Source organism: Sinocyclocheilus rhinocerous, unplaced genomic scaffold (assembly GCF_001515625.1).
Source record: "Sinocyclocheilus rhinocerous isolate Xijiao unplaced genomic scaffold, SAMN03320098_v1.1 scaffold3305, whole genome shotgun sequence".
Lineage (NCBI taxonomy): Eukaryota > Metazoa > Chordata > Actinopteri > Cypriniformes > Cyprinidae > Sinocyclocheilus > Sinocyclocheilus rhinocerous.
The window spans coordinates 64,784-84,964 of NW_015637159.1; the positions used below are offsets into that span (position 1 = coordinate 64,784).

Sequence of the window (20,181 nt, forward strand, 5' to 3'; positions counted from 1 at the left end):
GGACTGATGACAGCTCACTCAGGGCGGGTCTAAGGTAAGACGCCAGTCCAGTATGTGCTGAAACGCTACTGTCAATCAAACTATCGTGGGAGGGGCCTGTCTGTGTGACGTCACACAGACAGGCATCTGAGATCGGCCGATTTGAGAAAGGGGTAAAGATTTTAGTAGATTAAAGAAAACCACTGGATGGATTTTTATCATTATAGGGTGGTTGCATTTCAGTTCAAACAACTTGTAAAAGTGCATGTAGCATCGGATAACCCCTTTAAAACAGGCTAAAACTGTGTGAATAATACTCTGTTGATAACTTAATATTTTGTTGCTCAGGCAGAGAAAATGTTTGTGTATCTAGATGTGAAGATTAATTTGGGTGCATCAGTAATTGAAAAGTGACACCATACCATAATATCATAAGACAACTTGTCAGGCAAAGTCCTGAGGCGGTCTTGAAGAGATTCATAGTCTTTTTCCACTTTATTCCTGTCAGTCATAGAGAAAAATGAATCTTCTAAAAGGAAATTGTTAGTTTGTTGACACACAAGCTCTATTTTCGTCCTACCTACTGAAAATCTTTTTAAAATACTGAAAAGGACATAACAAAAGTCTGTCAAATCTTGTCATAACCATCAACATCTATCTAGCGATTCACAGTATAAATAGCATTTCCATTCCAAATTTAAACATTCAACAACCAATAACCAACCAATGACAAACTAACATGCAACAATGAATGATAATAATGTTATGCATGTCAGAGAGCTGTTAAATTGCACAAAGACACTCACCAGTGCTCAATTTGACTTCTGCAATCTTTCACCACCTGTTGTGGAAACAGAGACAATTTGTCATTTCATTACCGCTGAGATTCCCAAAATGCCACAGACAGCCAGTGACAATCACTGCTAAACGATCTGTATTATTCTGGTAATGTGAATTGGCCATTATAGAGAGAGAGTAAATGACAGTCCTGAAAGTTTCTAATGAGATGTAGAGAGAAGGTATCCTGTAACACATATTTATGGAGAGAGAGCAAGTGCAAACCGGTGTATTTATGGCAATGTAAAAAATAGTCTGTAGACTACAAAAACATACAATGTTTCCTATTACAGTAATAATAATGAGATTGTTTTGGCATTACGACAATTAACATTCCAAGGTTAATTGTGCTTGAATGTCATGAAAATAATGTCACAGTTCAAATCATCTTAATGCTACTAAAAGTAGGCTTAATTTTATTTTTGCAAAATATAATTTAAAAGTTAGATTTTTTTTCTACTTTTCAATTGTTGTTTTCATATTGGCATGCAATATGACAGAGGTTTGTCTTTTAAGAGATTCACCCACCAATAAAACAATATAAAGCATGTCTAACAGCATGCACAGACATGCATGATGTGTTTTGTTTTTCTTATTTTCTCTTTTAAAAGACATGTCGCTTAAAGTAGTGCAACACAGAAGTTTCCAGATCTTCTAAAGAAAAATCCACCAGTTTTGGCGACTGTAAAGAAAGCAGTACAAATGTAGCTTTCATATCTGGCCAGCTAAGGTTTATCCTCCAGTGTCAACACATAGGTAAAAGACAGTTTCTTTGCCTTTCACCTACTCACATCACTCAAAATACCATGCAAATATAAATAGGTCAGTTAACCCTTACCTTCACATAGAGTCATTTCACAGCATGTAAACTTCTTACTGTAACAGTACAGTAAGCTTTTGCTTGCTGCATGCATTTTGGCAACGTGGACAACACGTGTTAGAATAAAGATCATTTGCTAGCTATACATAAATAATTTACTGTTAACATTACTGAGATACATTGCATATAAATATGTACATGCTTTTTATTGCAATGTATCAGAAACATGCATGTATGCAATCAGCTAGCCAACAGCAACACGTGATACACAAATAAATTTCCAGAGAACGAAACGCGTTAATACTGCGACTATACTACAAAAAACAAAACAAAAAAGACAAACGAATCGATGCTGATGATAAATCACGTGCACGGACATCAAGCTTTATATCTGCAGGAATGCATTGGTGGTATATGAAGGAAACATTACTCCTGACCTTTCTGTGCTCCTCTTTCAACCTCTCAGCGCCTTGAGGCAGATCTTTACTCCGTTTGACTTTTCCAGTTGAAGCCATTTGGTCATGCAAGTATGTCATCCACAATAAAACAAGGATTTGTTGTTTAAATATCCAAAACACAATGCTCAGGGGTTTGAAGTCCTATAAAAATGTTTATGAATGCAATTGGATGTGTTGCACTCAATCTGTCGCCTCGTAGTCATCAATGAAGCAGAACAAGTGGTCCAGTATATCGAGTTTGAGACCATTTCACACGTGCATGGTACGATGTCAATCTTATCCCAAAATGTCCTCTTGTTTACAGTCCACCGATGGCCTGTTTCCCCTGCGCCATGTTCAGCTAATCACGGATGTAGCACGTACTCTGGATATCGCTCTTCCTACAACGACGCAAACACGTGATCGCTTACTTCGCCTATTTAATTTCACTTTCAGTTATGAATAACAAATACAAATGTTAAGGATTAAATACATTTCTTAAACTATACATAGACTAAAAACAATTATCAGCATGGAATTGCATAAATAAGACAACGTCCTGACTATAAAATGTCCATAATGCAACATGAGTAATTACTTATGAGGGAAAAAAGTATATATATTTCATTCATAAATTATTCATAAAAGGTTCTGTTAATGGCAAGATTTGTTTGATCGAAAATGTGGATCGTTGACCAGAGGAGTGTCCTTTTAACGTACGTGTAAACAATCCTCACGCTGACTATATCACGTGACATTTTACTAAAATAAAAGACTTCCTTTCAATTTTTTGCCAGTGTTGTTTCAGTTTGAACCGTTTTAAGATATGACTGATGTAGGTGTCTCATCCGAGCTGCTTTATAGCAAATCACATTATAATTAAATAATTCCACAGATACCTTTATTTTGAAGAAAAGACAGTGTCGTCGGTGTCAGTAACGTTTTCCGGAATGGTCTCTCCTCACATTGAAATGCTTCTAACTGCTTAAAGAAATTTGCACCTGAAATTCTAATTATTTATTAACATGAGGAATTATTAGAGTGCTGGTGAGTACTGACACTTACTCATAAAAGTGACTGAATCCTTTGCTTTTTAAAAATCATAGTTTTGCCATGTCATTGGAAAATTGTTCATATCAAATAAATATATAGAGTTCACATTTTTTTCACTCCTTTAATTTAATATAGCTACTTTTTAATTTATTCGTGCTTATTTATGTAAATGTAAATTTAAATGTGCATTCAGCTTAATAAGACAAAATAAAACATGACTTATTCACTAGTTGGCATGCATGTTTATTGCATTAATAATTATTTTGTATTTGTTGACGTGACGATTTTTTTTTTTTTGTCCAGGTGACAAGAAGCTTTTGAGTCAGTCATGTCCAGGCACTGCAGGACATTTTCACATTATGTCTTAAAAAGGCAAAGACAAATGATGTACTTTCAAAAGCAGTTAGGATTCTTTTGCCCTGGTCTCCATTCACTTGTACCGCATCCCCACGTACTCATTCTACCAACATCAAGATGCGCTCCTACTTACAGTACATGAAAAGGAAAGTCAAAGGTTCACCAGCTCCTCCATACAACCATGTGTGTCAGGTTGGAGATCCTGTGTTACGTTCACGGGCTGTGGCAGTGGAACCTGGAGCCATTCAGGGACCAGAAGTGCAGAAGGTCATAAAGACCCTGGTCAAGGTGATGAGGAAGCTTGAGTGTGTCGGCCTGAGCGCACCCCAGATTAGTGTTCCTCTACAAATATTAGCCTTAGAGTATCCAAAGAAAATGCTGGAGGACAACTCAATCGCTTCTTTTGAAGCTCGGGGTCTGGTGGCAGTGCCCCTTATGATTTTTGTAAACCCACAGTTACGTGTACTAGATGGACGTCATCTTCCAAGAAGCTTGTGAGAGCATCTGTGGCTATTCAGCATCTGTTCCATGCTATGTGTCTGTAGAAGTCTCAGGTAAAAGCATCATGCTATAAAATATCAAAAACAATGAATGAATAAATAAGACTCTTATTTTTTGCAACCTAAATATTTATTCTGATATTCTTGATAGTATCAAATCAGAACTGTTTGTTTTTTTTCTACAAGGTCTTAATGAGAAAGCGGAGCCTGTCAGCTGGCAAGCAAGTGGATGGCCGGCCAGAATACTGCAGCATGAAATAGATCATCTTAATGGAGTGTTATATATTGATCGCATGGATAGTAAAACCTTCTTTAATGTAAAATGGGAAGAGTATAATGAATGAAGCTTTGGGAACGTCATTGCAACCTTACCTTTGTATTTCAGAGAAAATGGATATTCCTATCAATCCTGTGTTATCTGAAACAAGCATTTTATCACATTTCACATTGAACATTTACAATCAAGCTAGTTTTCACTTTGGCTATGCAGATAGTATACAACTAAATGGAGATTACAACACCTTCATCTCCAAAAGTAAGACCCCTTTTTTTGTAACAATATTATTTGGGATTTTTTGATTTTTAAATAAAAGCAAAAGCAGAATTCACTTTCAGTCCCTTTATTTTTATATTAATTCCAATAAACCATCACAGTAACTGACATGTGCGTTATATTTAATAATTATATGGCAGTATATCTCTCTAAGCAACATGGTGATTGGTTAGAGATCATTGGTTAGTTGCTAAGATCCCAAACCATCATTTTCAACCATCAAAACGTGTTGAACCAGTTACTGAATACATTACAATTATCAAATATTGGGCTGGCCATCACATACTCTCACCATTAGACAGTTACAAGCCCTGTTACTGAGTGACATTAGTAAGAGATAGTTAACTCTACAGTGAACTTAATAATTTTCCTGTTATATATGGCTCTTATCATCACATAAAGACACCACTGATATCAAAAATTAAAAGCGTAACAGATTGCATGTTTCTATTCCCCAGAATTTCAGACTCCTTGTGCAATTACCAACATAATAACAGGCTTAATTTGCAGATTAAAAACTGTGTCTTCAACCAGACATGGTCAACACTGACACACAGTTGTTTTCAAACAGAGGAAGAGCTGAGGATAGGCTTTCCACACCTGCATAACAAGGTATTTTTATAGCAACACAGATGGCAATACACAGCTGCACAGTACCTGCATAAGGTGCTAAGTTCAGAACTGTGGCAAGTGATGCAATATGTTCTGACATTATGTATTTTGTGTTTTTGAGAGCAATGTCGTAGATCAGGACACCCAGTGAAATGAAAGACTTCACAAGTGAGGCATACAGTGTCAGGAAAAGTTTGGTTAGCTTTCAAGCAATCACGGTGATATGGTATTGGTGCATTAGGTGTTTCGGATCCAACCGTCTCCTGGGGGTACTGCATATGATGTGCAGAAGAAAGACATGTGTTTCTCTTTTGAACATTCACTCTTTCTCCTTGAGGGGGCTGCACTGTCCCCATATACTGAATACAGTGATTAAATCGGCATGCTTTAATAAAATCACAGTTGTGTTCATGGATCAACTGACAGTCATAGCACACCAAAGATGAATCAGAAGAAGAATTCATCATACAAAAATGTGTCTTGAGTGAATCTTTTGATTTTTCCTTGGTCATTCTGAGCTGGTTTTGTGCTGAATAAAGGTCTTCAGTCTTAAAATGGCACAGAGCTAATTTATGTCCTTTATTTTTGCACTCCTTATAATAGTCACAAAATGGACTGTGCACACTTTTGCACTTCTCACATTGGTATACATATAACGAACCTTGCTTTATACAGCTGCATATCACTTTTGCTGCTGCTTGGCTCTGGGCATCACCTTCAGTTTGATCTTCAGCAAAGCTTTCCATCGGACCTGGACTTTTGAGTGGTCCTCCCTGCCTTGCATCCTCATTATTCCCCATGTTTGACCGTGATGCCTCTTTCTGTAAAGGCTTGCTTAGATCAGTCTCTTTTGGTTGCATATAAGAAGAGTGAGGTGGTGAACAAGACATGGATGTCACGCGAGAAGCATCTGTCTGCTCCGTGTACAGATCCAGCTCAGTGTCCATGCCACCTGTCAGGATGGCATCTGAAACACTAGCAGCATATGCCTTTCTCTTGGTGTTCTCTAGTGCTACCTGAAGACTGTGGCCCGCCTGCCTCTCCTTAACTAGCTGTAGAACCCACTCCACACCTCTGTCCACCGAGCCCAAGGCCGAAAGTAGCAGCTGGCACTCCATCCGGGCAGTGAAGAAGCCACATGCAAGGCTGAGTAAGAAATCAGTAGGAACTAGTTTGGAGTTCAGCGCCAACTCCTCTTCTTCATTAGGACTTGAGGCCTGGTATCCAAGCAAGCCAAACAGCTCTTTAGCCTGCTGAAGTGTTAGTGCAGGTTTGATCGAATGGGTGAACATACCTGAAAACATCTGGTGAGAAGGAAGAGACTATTTAAAGGTGGTGAAAACAAACAAACGTCAAAGAGACTGTTAAAAATCTAGCTCTATAGGTGGAGCACCAGTATTTCCACATACCTTCACCAGTCTGTACTCTCTTCTCCAGGGGTAGACGTAGAGGTTTAAAGCAGCGAGCTCCAACACTTCAAAGGCCTTGGAAAGTTTTTCAAGCCCCATTTGGCCAGTTTTTGAGGGAAATGCATAGAGAGATTTTTCCATCACTGCCAGTGAATCTAATCCATGTAGATGATGTATCTTCTGGGCATTGCCATTGTGAAGGAGCATCTTGACTTCCTTACAAAGTTCCTCATTCCTGCACACCAAACTTCGATCCCCCTTTTCAATTTGTCTCTCCAAGTTAGTCTGGTACCTATTAATGTGGCCATCTTCTGTCTTTTTATAAGCAGAATTCATCCTAGAAGAAAGAATATTGGAAGTTTATTTAATGTCAACCAAATTATAATCATTAAACATGTCAATAATCACAACAGATATACAGAAACAACATAGCAAGTTTATATTTTGCATGACGTCATTAACACCATGGATAGTCGGGTGAAGACAACTACAAACTATACAAAATGCCATTTAAAGATGACATTTCAGTTCAATTCAATCTGAACAGTGATTGAATATATGTGGAAATTTAAACTATTAAAAACCATCTATAATACTACTTCTAGATCATCAACAGACTAAAGTGAAAGTGAAGATCGAAAACACAGTTCCATCAGATTATCTGAAACCACCGTCTTACACAATTAAATTCAGATTTTTAAAAGTATATTAAATGTTTAATATACATTAAACATTTCATTGTTGAACAATAAATAACATAAACTACGCTAAATGCTTAAAGATTATGCATCTTGCCTTTCCAAACCAAATCCACTGGTATAATTTTTTTCAACTGACTCATTAAATTCAAATCAACAAAGCTCTTGACACAAGACTAACGCCGTTCACATTAGACTGTAACGAATCAACTAAACTAAATTCATTACTTGATCGACGTTCGACGTCCAACAAAAAACTGCTTTGAAGAGCGTCGCTGTTTCCCAGTGGAGAAACTTTTTTGACATCACTTCCGTATTCGGCTCACGTGAAGATTTTTAGGGTTGCAGTGTCGTCAAACCGTATAAACTAAATAAGTAAATAAAATTAAATGAGTAAATATAATTGTATACAAATAAATAGAATAAAAAGTAATAAAAAAAACGGTGGCAATTTGCATTTGTCATATATGAAAAGTATTCCATATCAATCTTGAGATCCCTGTTCCTTATTTCAAGTCTAAAACACAGAGGCATCTCTCATTTTGTGAATAAAATAGCTAAAATAATTTATACAAATTTATTCGCAGTTTATACAACTCTAAATGTGCAGTTTGCTATGATTATTCAATTTAGTGTATCTACCAGTGCTAGTTCACAAGAGGGCGCTATAATATATGATAGAAACGGTTGGTAATATCAGACCTGACCTTGGTATCAAACTTAATTATTACAACCTTTCCTACTGACATGATGATATTACGGTTATTCACTACAATATAAGATTTGTTTTTCAGCCGCAACATTTATAATTTTCCTGAAAAATAGTTTCTTTGAAACTGTAATTTAATTGTGATAAAGGATAAAATAATGCATAATTAGGTGGGCGTGTCATTCTGAAAGGGGCGTGGTATCTTGCTGCGGTTCCATTTAAAGATCTTGAGCAGCAGGAGACATGAAACCCATAAACTAAAGCATAATCAATCTCGGGCGTCTGCACTGCTGCAGCGGTTGTGTTCGCGATGTCAAACGGGGACAGGGTGGTTTTACAGTGCATTTATGAATAGGAAAACAATTATATATCCACCCCTATTAGATGTTTTTAGGTTAAATTCAGATCTCAATTCTGATTCCGTAATTTAATTCTAAATTGATTAAACATTTTCCTTTCTTTTACTTTAAATGATAAAAATAAATTTCTTTGCATAAATGATTTTTTTTTTAAGCATTAGCATGTGTGGTAACTATGCAAACACATATTTAGGTTTCAAGGTTGCTGTGATCTCCAGAGACAGCAGCAAGTTGGAGAAACTCAAAGGGTTTGTTTCACCTAGCACAAAAAGTAACCTGACCACTTTAGTGGGGAATGTTGGTATGTATCTTCTCCTTTTGCAATTATTATTATAATTTTTTTGGTATGTGTTATCTTTGCAATTCTAGACATTTTAAGGTCTCATTGATTTTGGATTGTTTGTGACTAATGAAATACTCTCCTAATCTATCAGGCTCAGAAGAAGGAGCGGAGGAGGTGAAACAGGCCTTGCTTAAGTCTGTGGGAAAGATCACAGATGTGGTGTCCTCTCTGGGCTTCAGCTGGTGGCAGGGAGGTCCACCACACACCCAACCCCTCAAAGAACTGCACTGGGTAAGAGAAGAGCATTTATCCTTGCAAGCCCTCTATATGAAATATTAATTAATACATATTAAACACGATCCTTTCTGTGATTGTTTATACTTGCTTATATGACGCACAACATTTCACCATCCACGTTTTGCATTCTAACCAAACTTTCATCCTTAGGTCTGCATCTCCACCATCATTTGATTGCTCAAAACTCTTTCCTCTCTGGTCAACAGGTTATTGAGACTCTGCTTTTCAGCACCTTTGTGTCTTGGAAAGCGTTCTTTACCCTGGTGAAAGATGATCCTAACTGTACCTACACGTTTATCACGGGTACGTCATTATTTGTCTTCCAAAACATATTTATTTAAGATTATTTAGTCATATGTGAAAAATAATTGTGAGTTTACTAGTAAATCTATTTTAAAAGACACAAATGTCTTTTCCTGCGGGCAGTCATGGTCTAATGGTTATAGAGTCGGACTTGTTGGACCAAAGGTTGCGGGTTCGAGTCTCGGTACCGGCAGGGGTTGTGGGGAGAGTGAAGCACTCTCTTCCACCTTTAATACCGCGACTGAGGTGAGACCCTTGAGCAAGTCACCAAAACCCCCAACTGCTCCCCGGGTGCTGCAGCAAAAATGTCTGGCCACTGCTGTGCTCTGGGTGTGTGTTCACTACTTACTGCTCGGTGTGTGCGCACTTGGATGGGTTAAATGCAGAGTAGAGACTTGCACTACCGCGGGACCCAACTCAACAGGGTGCGGCGCGAGACAACTCTTGATGGGCGAGTGCGGGCGGCAAGAGACTCCTGTGTGTGCGGGATGCGGGAGAATGAAATGACTCGCGGGACTCCCGCAAAATATAAATTATCTAAACATAAAGTGTCTAAAACATACAAATTGTTATTTATCTGTTGCACAAAAGCAAAAAGAACAACTAAAATTAACATTAAAATGATTGACATGCGCAAGCTAGGCATAGTTTCTATTTATAACACGTGTTTAAAGGGTTGCGCAATGTAGCCAATCACAGACTCAGCTGTTGATTTCTGGAACGCAATGGCCAATCAGAGGTGATTAAGTTAGAATCTACTCACTGCAGTGCTGAAATTGCGTGCTCACAAAATCCTCTCATTTTAACACACGAAGTGTAGACATTGTGAAAGATTCATTGTGCATATATTTATTGTGTTATAACAAAGCTTTATGAGATTGCGATTAACTGAGATGTCAGCTTTTAGTGATAATAAAGGAAGCGCTGCTCGCACTCTGCCATGCCAACCCATGCACGCAGCAGCCCATGCTTGCTTTTCTGTTGTGAATGTTGATGATTAGATTATGATTATCTCAAAGAGGCACAAAATCACTGTCACGGACTTTTTCATTAACTGTTCCCTCCTGGTGGAATGACCTGCCCAACTCAATCTGAGCAACTGAGTCCTTAGCCATCTTCAAGAAACGACTAAAAACACATCCGTTCCACCTTTATTTGACCCTCTAACTCTAGCACTTTCTATTCTATTTTAATTCTACTTTATCTTCTTTTTTATTTAAAAAAACACACTAGCTTTCTATTTTTTCTATTCTATCTACTTGTTTTTCTTTGTGTGTGTGTATATGTGTGTGTATAATATATACATATTTAAAAAATCTAAATCCAAATTTATCATTTAGCAAATTCAAAACACAAATCAATAAAACTTGGTCAGATAGCCGACAACAACGTATATACTCTTAAAAAATTTTTTTCTTTATGAGCATTTTGGAACCGTTACGATCCATGATGGAACCTTTACAATGGACACAATTTTTTTTAAATGTGCTTAAAAAAATGGTTCTTTTAAGAACGGTGGAAATAAATGGAAGAAAACACACACACACACACACACACACACATATAGAGAGAGACAGATTCCTGTAGGAACCAGATGTAGAAGGCAAAAGCATTTAATTGAAATATAATTTCATGGCCAGTAAATTTTCTCAATCCACTAACCATTATCAGGCAGATGTGGCAACAAAAAGTAAATTATTCCCCCTGCTTATCCAGATGCGTTCTGCGTTATACAGGAGGTGCTGGAGAGAAAGTTCTCATGCCGGGCACAGGGTTCCTGACTGTAGGGGCAGCCAGTGCTCTGGCGTTCTGTCAGGTTCTGCGTGAGGAGTACCCAGAGGTGCCATGCAAAGTCAACCAGGTGTCTCATCAAACTCTCCTAAACACAACGACAAGCTCATAGGGTTATATTCCGGCCATGACATGTAGACTCACTGAAGATGTGCTTAATTAAATGTCATGAAAGTATTTCCTCATATTTGTTCCTCTATGATGCCTGTCTTAATAATCTTCCAACAGGTGAAAATCAATACAGGTGTTGCGGCCCCAGACCGAATGGCCCCCGGGTACCTGAACCACTTGGATTTAGGGGAGGCCGTGGCTACGCTGGTGGAGCGCCGCAACACGTCCCACACAGTCTTCCCCGTGAGCTGTCCTGCCGATCTAAAAACTGTTATCTTGGAGGGCAATCTGTAAGCAAGGCCCATCGGATTTTCCTCTGTATTCACTTTATCCTGTTAGTATGCGTGTATTGTTTTATTGCATGTCAACAAAACATTTCTGTACTGACAATCCCCAGCTTTGTCATAGCCTTGAAATACTCATTGTGCTCAAAACAAATCAATATCATAACCAATGGAATAGTACAGATGCTTTGGAGTGCAGCTGAGCGTAAACGCAGCCCCAGACTTGTAAGTTTGACATTGAAGAAGAGAGACACGTGAGAGGACGGATGTGAAAACAAACTCGGTCTTTTCCATGGTTAGAGTAAGAGAAAAAACATGGCACATTGTTGGCACACTTGTGTCCCCGTAGCGTGACTACCTTCCCTCGTTCACTCAAAACTTATCTGGCTGTTGCTTCCACGGCTCCAAATATTCCCAACCGTGTGGCCCATAATAAGCGTGTAGGGGGCAAGGGGTTCAGAAATGGCCGGCCTTTAAAGTGGAGGACATTGTTGTCTGTGTTTGCTGTAATCATGACATTTGCATTAACGCTTTAGTGACAGGGATTTAAATTTGCCACTGGATTTAGTGAAGTGTCTAATTAAAGGGGGAAGGAGGTGAACAGGCTTTGTCAGTTTGTCAACTGTAGTTTTGCATTGCATCAGCTTATTAAAGCGATAGTTCGCTCAAAACTTAAAACTTTTCATCCTCATGTCAGTTCCAAACCTGTATGACACTCTTTCTTCTGTGGAACAAAAAAAGAAAACATTTTTTTTAATATTCTTGAAGAAAGAAAACCATATAGGTTTGAAATTAGATATTAGATTGAATAGATGTTGAGAATTTAAATGTTTTGGGTGAACTATCCGTTTATATCTTAAGTACAGACCAAAAAGTGTGCCATTCTGTTCATACAACCAAAACATAGTTTCTGTTACTCGGTTTAGTACTTGTCTGAGTGAAAACCATTCATGGGGCATTTATATTGTGTGTCTGAGGAAATTAAAATAATAAAAAAAGAGAAAATCTCCCAGACTCCTAATTTCTTTGAAGTAGTAACCAACATGACATGAGCCACAATGCTGAGGGTGTGATATGACTTTAGTTGCCTGGATTTCATTAAAATCTGGCTTAGAGTTCTTATTTCAAAAATAGTTTCAGAATTGATAAATTGAAAACAACGGAAAACAAAGTATCCACTTTGGCAACCAATGAAATCCCTTTTCGTGAGACGGTACACTTCGAATGCCAAAAAGACATCAATATTTTCAAACTCAAAACTCATACTTGAAGGGATAGCTCACCACAAAATGAAAACTCTTGTCATTATTTATTCACCCTCATGTTGTTCCAAATGGGTATTATTATTTTTTTCTTCAATGAAACAAAAACTGATATTTTGAATGACAGGAGGGTAAGTATTTAACAATTTTCATTTTTGGGCAAATTGTTAATTTAAATGATATGAAAAGAGTTAAAAATAGGAACTATCAGGGATGCAAAATCTCAGACCAATACGGGCACAATCAGAAAACACAAAAAGTGAGTCTCAGTAAGTTATGATGAGCAACCTAATGGCTTTTATATGCAATTTTACAAAATGTTATCACATCTCTCGCCATCTTTGGTGAATGACTGGAAGCATCCATCTAGTCATATCATCCATTTCTATATATCAAATTAAACAGAAAGATCAAGGTTTGCAAACTTTCCCTAACCACTCTTGCTGTGTTTTGGTGTTTAACCCCAAGGCTTGTCACTGGTTATTTTGGGTGCCAGCTCCAAAACACAGACAGGGATTGGGGCATTTTTGTAGAGGGACAAGACAAGTGGACTGGAAGGGATTTAAAAGGCCGCCCAGACAAAGTCACACAGTGAAGCCATTAGAGTAATCATTATCCACACAGAGGGTATTCTAGGACAGAGGTTAAGCCTCCTGATTCAGAGTGGCATGTTTTCTCCTTTGGCCCGGAAACTTTCGGAATAATCCAGCCATCTGCCCATCAGGCGACTTGGCCACCCTCTGAGCAATCGCTTCTCCCAGTGATTTCCTTGGCCTTCGAATTTTAACTAATTGATTAAAAGGTGGTCAAAAGCATGGAAGAATTAGGAAAATAAAATAAAAACACCCCTGAGAGCACTAAACAGGGTTACATATGTCTTTATTGTTAGAAAATTCACATGCCACGCACTTTCAAACCATGCCCATGTGCATTATCCAATTCTAATGATCAGGTATGAAGAACTTGGGAAGGTTTTGTAAAAAATACATGGCCACTGTCTCCCAGGCAAAGAGATTCAGGCTACATTCATCAATTCACATTACATATCTTTAGCAACAAACAGAAAACAAACATTCTGCTCAGACAAAACGCATATATATATATATATATATATATATGCATTTGCACGCACACAATTTTATTATGCCTATTTTCTATTCAATCCCCTCAACATCAGCAATGTCAGAATGAAGACAGATGGTTCAGCAGCATTAATCTTTCTTGCACATCCAAAATTTTTTTTTTCACATTGATTTCACTTCTTTGACTATTAGAGTGAAAAGCATTTAAATAAAGTTAAGATATTTAAAAAGAGACAGATAAAACACATACTGCTTAATACCATGATGCCTGTTCTGCTTAGTGGTATATTTACTTGCAAAAGAAATGCGCAGCTTAGAGTATATAAGTTCCCTTTAAGAGAACTTGTTTCGACAATTTTTCTCCATATATAGTTAAGCTCAAAATGGATAAAATTCTGAGCTAAAATAATACAAAAACTCTGAATTAGTGTCACTTTTTATATTGTTTAATAAATAGGGTTAACAAATGCTAGTAGTGCTTTAGTCTTTCATTTCCATAGTAAAATTCTCTGGGAAATACATTTGGACAAGAAAAAAAAATAAATCAATGGGATTAGAATATACACACATTGATAAAGATTTTTTTAACTAAACTTTCCACAAGTCCTTTCCTAACATCTTGCTAATTTCATCCCATTCAGTCTCTTTTTTTTTTTAAACCACATTCGGATGAACCTGCCCTGTAGTGCCCAAACGCAGAGAATAACCTTCTCCAGTCCCTTCAAAGCCGTAGGTGGGGAAGATTTTAACAGAACTGATGTCTGGCCTGATTTGGGACTAAACAGACCAAGCAGATGAGATACACCAACTCCTGAGGACTGTCAAAACACCATGAGATCTTTCCGTAGGCTAAGGCCCCTAGAACCAAAACACAAACAGCTTTAATTAAACTGGATGAACACAAACTATGTGAGCAAGCCAGCCAGCTACTTTAAGAGCAGAGACTGTTACAGAAGCAAAAGTAAAAGAAAGTGTTGTCCATCGTTCTGGCAGAGGCTGGAAGTTTGTTTGATGTTTTGGCATGTTTAACAGTCTCCATTGGGTAATCTAATTAGAACTTAAGCCACCGTAGACTATCATTATTTCAGTAACAAATAGAAACTTCACCCTGTGGGCAAAAACAAACAGCAACAATTCACTTCAAGAAGTGAAGTTCAAAGTTCAGCAAGGTCGATGTAATCCATCCATCGAGGTAAGAGCAGCACATCTGGCTGTGATCCAGGGGTACAGCCCAGCCCCTCCTTTTCTATTCGGTTCATTTAAGCTGTTCAGTGGTGGATGACGAAAGAGGAGTGCATTTCAACACTGGACGCCGTAGCATAAGTGACAGCGGTACAGACATTGTGCTCTGCAAAGTTAAACGTTTGGATAAAAATGGGATAACTTCTGATGAGGCGGAACAATGTTGTCAGATAGAGTTAGTGGTTTGGTTTATCTTTCCCTGACCCACCATATGACTAAGTCCTTACTCAACTGAAATATGATATTTGAAGAGCACAAACCCATCAAGGCAACAACAACAATAATAATAATAATAATATACACAATCATTCAAAAGTTTGGAGTTGGTAAGATTTTTTAAATATTTTTGAAAGAAGTTTTTTGTTTCTTATGTTAACCAAGTCTTCATTTATTTGATCACAAACACAGTAAAAAAAAGTAATATTGCAAAACATTACAATTTCAAGTATTAGTTTTCTATTTGAATATATTTTAAAATGCAATTTAAAAGGCAAAGCTGAATTCTCCAGTCTTCAGTGTCACGTGATCCTTCAGAAATCTTTCCGATATACTGATTTGCTGCTCAAACATTTTTTTTGCCATCAATAAACACTGATTAATATTTTTGTGTTAATTTTAAAGTTGAAAGAGCAGCATTTGAAATAGTTAAGACACTACGTTGTTAAAAAAATCTGTTACTTTTGCAACGAACGAACGAAAGAACGAAAGACCTTGGATTGGGATGGTAATCTAACAATGTAGCCTACATGCAGGTAGCTCACTAGGTTGAGTCAGTGTGTATCAGAGAGGATGATATGATTGGCTTTACCTATGTCAGGTGGGTTTGGCAGTCAGGGGCGGAGCCCCACCCAAGGTCAATGACTCAACGTAGGTCAGCGCGCTCTGCATTGATGTCAGGCAGTACCCTTCCTCTCCGATCAGATACCTGTAGACATAAACAAACACTTCATTAGCGCTTCTGCTCACAAGGGAAAACAAGATCTCTTCCACTGAGGGTCAACTTCAAGTGAACCCATCTGCTAACGAGACTAAGACACGAGATCAAGCTGAAGCCAAGAGTCAGTGTGTAACATGTTGGGGAGTGTGATGAGAGAAAAGAAAGTAAGGGAGAAAAGAAAGGCAGTATGAGACAGATCATTCTATTCATTAAAAGAAGTTTGCTCAAATATAAAAATCATCATTTTGCACCCTCAAGTCATTTTAAACCTGAGCCATAAAGTGTTATTTGATCTGAGACCTGCTTGAGGTGCAGATTACCAATAAAAGTTTGTATTGATGAACAAAAATCTCTCATATGAGTTCACCTAAAAATGAAAATTTGCTGAAAATGTACTCACACACATCCATCCAAGAAGTAGCTGGGTTTGTTGAGAACCCAAACAGTTGATAAAAACATCACAATAATTCACAAGTAACCCACACGACTCCATCAGTTAACATCTTGGGAAGTGAAGAGCCGCATGTTTGAAAGAAAAATATACAGTACATCAATGTGTTTTAACTTTAAAATGTCACTTCTGCTGTGTGCTTGATCTGTGCATATGTCTCTCCTGATTCAGATGAGATTACTTTTTCCCTGGAGAAAACAATATTATGGACAGAGAACTCATATTTTAGCTGGAAGCAATGGTTTGAAAATGTCTTGATGGACATACAGCTTTTCATTTCACAAGACGTTAATTGATGGACTGGAGTCATTTGGATTACTTGTGGATTATTGTGATGTTTTTATCAGCTGTTTGGACTCATTCTAACGGCACCAATTCACTGCTGAGGATCCATTGGTGAGCAAGAGATGTAATGCAAAATCTGTTTCTCGGATGAAGAAACAAACTTCTACATCTTGGATGGTCTGAGGGTGAGTGCATGTACACACTACACATACTTTTAGATCCTTTTTTGAGCTTGATGGACACTACCAACAGTCGATGAATAGAAAAAAAAAAAAAAAAGTTTAATTTTGTGTTCAATGTCAAAAATAACAGCAAACAAGTTTGAAATGGCACAATAAAAAAAATAGTCTCTTTTTTGGCAAACTATCACTTTAAATCAGTCTTAGATAGTCCTAATTAAACGAAACCTGTCAACTGTGCCTGAGAATGAATACACTTCCTATCACAATCTTCCTCACACGCTGCAGAGTTCCACCCTTAGCTCCAAGCCACCAAGAAGCATAAACATCTAAAGAGATTTTATTTGTATTTTTTATAGGGAAAGAAAAAAACCCAAACCAGAATATCCCCAACATTCCTTGTTAATTGCCAATCTAACCAGCCTGTAAAAATGTCCAGTTTTATACTGATAAACAGAGCTCAGGGCTGTGGGCTGAGTAGACATGCAAGAGTACAGCACAGGAGGGGTGACATGAATACCCACAACACCGCTCAGGAAACAGGTCAAACGGTCACCTAAATGAACCGAGATCTCACTGTTGTGATATCCTCCGCTCCAAAAATGTATATAAACATGAAAGATGGCATCAAAGGTGGACTCATATTACCGATAAGAACTGTAATATTTGTTTTATGGGTTTATTCCAACATGTTTAGACTGGAGGGTATTTTTCTAGCTGAAATATTCATGCACAAATTCTGAGACAGTGCAATAGATGACATTTTCGATTATTGGTAGCAAGTGAGATCATGCTCTGTCAAAACTTGATACATGCCCAAATGACAGAGAGACTGGCACTTAAAAGAATATGCCAAGCCAAATTTCCAAACAGCATCATCTATCCCACCATTATCAACATCTGATGCCAAAAATTTGACAGACTGTCAATCGGTTTAAGAGACTGTCTGAGATGACATTTTCTATTGCATAATATTTAATCAGGATGTAAATGTAACTTTTAACCCATTATAACAATAACATTTAACTCACAGCAATATAGGTATCAACTGGACAATCTTTTACAATTTTTGTTTGCGCTTATTTATTTGACAGTTTCATGCTACATCTAAAGCCATTTTCATGGCAAGAACTGTATATACACAAACTACATTCAAAAGTACCATGGTTTCCACAAAAATTAAGCAGCACTGTTTTCAACACTGATCATATTTTTTGAACTCCAAATCAGCATATTAGAATGATTTCTGAAGGATCATATAACACTGAAGACTGGAATAATTACACTAAATAACATTTCAGAATATATTAAAACAGAAAGTTTAATTATAATATTATTATTATTATTTCACAATATTACTGTTTAACTGTATGTTTGATTAAATAAATGCAGCCTTGATGAGCACAAGCGACTTCTTTCAAAAGCATTTAGAAAAAATCTTACCAACCACAAACTTTTTAACGGTAGTGTATGGCATAAAGCATCTTCCCATTACCCCTTCTGTGGTTACTTACTGGTCACTTCATTCTTTATAACATCTAAACCTAAAACAAGACTGACTTTACGAAAGAGTGCCATAAGACATGCCCTGGTGGGAGGCACGTGCATTGAAGAGTGTGGGCCTTCTCTCCATTCTACAGAATTTCCTGTGGTACAGCATGCTCAGTTCATTTTTAGTTCATAAATAACTGTGGAGAATAGAAAAATTACACAGTATTTTATATTGAAAACGCACCCCTCGTGAATGAATTCTTCCAATGCAGCACATTCAGACACCAGCTGAGGCATTTCACTGCGTAAAGCCACGAACGCCAAGATGGGCAACAGGTCATCAGCACCTCTGAGAAGACAAAATGGGAGAAATTAAGAAATGATGTGATGAGGTAAATCAATCCAACTAAATTCAATTTCTTTGCAGAATAAGCTATTCTGAGAAAGAACACATAAACCCCTGGATTCGTGCGTTGGAGGGACGTTTGCGTGAGAAAATAGCTGGGTGTCCCCTTTCCTGCCGGACTGCAGGACACCCGATATGTTTCATACAGGTGAGAATAGCTCTGTACCATCCTCATCTCTGTTCCAACACCGTTTCTGCTGCTATCAAAATAACGCTCATGCACAGCAAAGGCGTGCTGGAATGACGCGGCTGTTAGCTTGTTCTAGCCTGTTTGTCAAATTACGCCAAAATCGGAGCATTTAATCAACAGCTTTTTTTTTTCAGCGAGGGCCAAATTTGATAGAGTTTAGCAATGTGAACTTGAAGGGTGATGAGGGTAAATGAAACTTGAAGCAAAAAAAACAAAAAAAACAATAGCTTGAGCATTGTTAGAAATGTATTATAGACCAATATGCCCCCTCTAGAGAAAAGACAAAAGAATAATACAAAGATGTACAGACAGAGGAAATGACTGCTGTGCAGAAGGAAACAGCAATATAAATTTAAGTATGAGTGAACGTAATCCAGAAAGAAGAAGAAAGTGAGCGAGTGAGAAAGAGGAGAGACAAGAGGAGAGACAATGGAACAGAACAACCAAAAAAAGGGTGAGAATGGCTAAATTGTTCATGTTCATGCATGCATGAGAACAGTCATTCTCCCTCACAACCAAACACAAACTTAAAGGCAAAACAAAGGCAGAATGCGCCTTGGCTGTGCTACCAGTGCAAAATTAGGACAAGTCTCACAATGACACATTTCCTTTCGGATCGCTGATGCCTTTATAGCATAATCATTTTTAAACCAAAGTTCAAGCACGGAATTGAAAACACCCAAATAATGCTAACGAACCAAAACCGTTGGATTTGGAAAGCAACAGTACATTGTTCTGGTAAGAATCAACAAACATACGAAAATTAGGGATGAGCAGTATGACCAAACCATCTAATTGCAAAATCGTAATTATATAACAAAACGGCTTTCAAAAAACAACAACAACTAGACTATAGACTTTAACTAGACTATATTGATAATTCAGTAAATTAAATAACTGTATACTATTTAAATGATTAACAACGTAAATTAATAAATATAAACAAATATTCAAATATAATTTAACTATTTAACTGCAGAAATTAAGTCATTTTAAACAACAAAAAATATTATTACTTAATATACTAAATATTATTAAAGGGGTCATATGATGCTTTTTTAAAGATCATTATTTTGTGTATTTGGTGTAACAGAATGTTGACATGCTTTAATGTTCAAAAACACATTATTTGTCAAATACTGTACATTATTGTAGGTCCTCTATGCCCCGCCTCTCTCAAACACTTCGTTTTCTACAAAGTCCCTCCTTCAGACAAGTGCAGTCTGCTCTGATTGGCCAGCTGACCCAGTGCATTGTGATTGGC

General features: G+C 37.5%; 5 protein-coding genes across 9 annotated transcripts in view; 2 read left to right on the forward strand and 3 right to left on the reverse strand.

Annotated features, from left to right (window-relative positions):
- The window catches only part of LOC107748776 (unconventional prefoldin RPB5 interactor-like), a 6,487-nt gene extending 3,914 nt beyond the window's left edge, over nt 1–2,573 (reverse strand). The window contains exons 1-3 of the mRNA XM_016563720.1: nt 2,074–2,573; nt 786–820; nt 402–480 (exon numbers count right to left, since the gene is read on the reverse strand). Of these exons, the coding sequence (XP_016419206.1) occupies nt 402–480; nt 786–820; nt 2,074–2,172 (213 nt within the window). The 5' untranslated portion in view covers nt 2,173–2,573. The remainder of the gene's footprint in view (nt 1–401; nt 481–785; nt 821–2,073) is intronic.
- A 959-nt stretch (nt 2,574–3,532) lies between these two features.
- LOC107748772 (peptide deformylase, mitochondrial-like) lies at nt 3,533–4,543 on the forward strand. The gene is given in 3 exon segments (XM_016563711.1): nt 3,533–3,962; nt 3,964–4,037; nt 4,170–4,543. Coding segments are annotated over 3 exon segments (594 nt in total). The 5' UTR covers nt 3,533–3,600; the 3' UTR covers nt 4,328–4,543.
- A 59-nt stretch (nt 4,544–4,602) lies between these two features.
- Nucleotides 4,603–7,563, reverse strand: LOC107748780 (spermatogenesis-associated protein 2-like protein). Of its 3 annotated transcripts, XM_016563725.1 has the most exons (4): nt 7,484–7,563; nt 6,558–6,894; nt 6,443–6,452; nt 6,294–6,365 (listed from the first exon to the last, which is right to left on the reverse strand). In XM_016563725.1, exons 2-4 carry the CDS (start codon nt 6,891–6,893, stop codon nt 6,352–6,354), a joined length of 360 nt encoding a protein of 119 aa, XP_016419211.1. In that variant the 5' UTR covers nt 6,894; nt 7,484–7,563; the 3' UTR covers nt 6,294–6,351. The 3 variants fall into 3 exon arrangements, with proteins under 3 accessions (XP_016419209.1, XP_016419210.1, XP_016419211.1); XM_016563723.1 differs by having other exon boundaries at nt 4,603–6,452; XM_016563724.1 differs by lacking the exon at nt 7,484–7,563 and having other exon boundaries at nt 4,603–6,365; nt 6,558–6,619.
- A 922-nt stretch (nt 7,564–8,485) lies between these two features.
- Nucleotides 8,486–12,372, forward strand: LOC107748777 (uncharacterized). The gene is made up of 5 exons (XM_016563721.1): nt 8,486–8,624; nt 8,758–8,897; nt 9,110–9,206; nt 10,943–11,067; nt 11,226–12,372. Exons 1-5 carry the CDS (start codon nt 8,486–8,488, stop codon nt 11,400–11,402), a joined length of 678 nt encoding a protein of 225 aa, XP_016419207.1. The 3' UTR covers nt 11,403–12,372.
- A 1,143-nt stretch (nt 12,373–13,515) lies between these two features.
- LOC107748773 (VPS9 domain-containing protein 1-like) overlaps nt 13,516–20,181 on the reverse strand; it is a 20,920-nt gene continuing 14,254 nt past the window's right edge. For 2 of the 3 annotated variants that reach the window (XM_016563714.1, XM_016563713.1), the window contains exons 14-16: nt 18,566–18,670; nt 15,787–15,903; nt 13,516–14,594 (exon numbers count right to left, since the gene is read on the reverse strand). In XM_016563714.1, coding sequence (XP_016419200.1) covers nt 15,792–15,903; nt 18,566–18,670 — 217 coding nt within the window. In that variant the 3' untranslated portion in view covers nt 13,516–14,594; nt 15,787–15,791. The remainder of the gene's footprint in view (nt 14,595–15,786; nt 15,904–18,565; nt 18,671–20,181) is intronic. The other variant, XM_016563715.1, reaches the window with a different exon arrangement.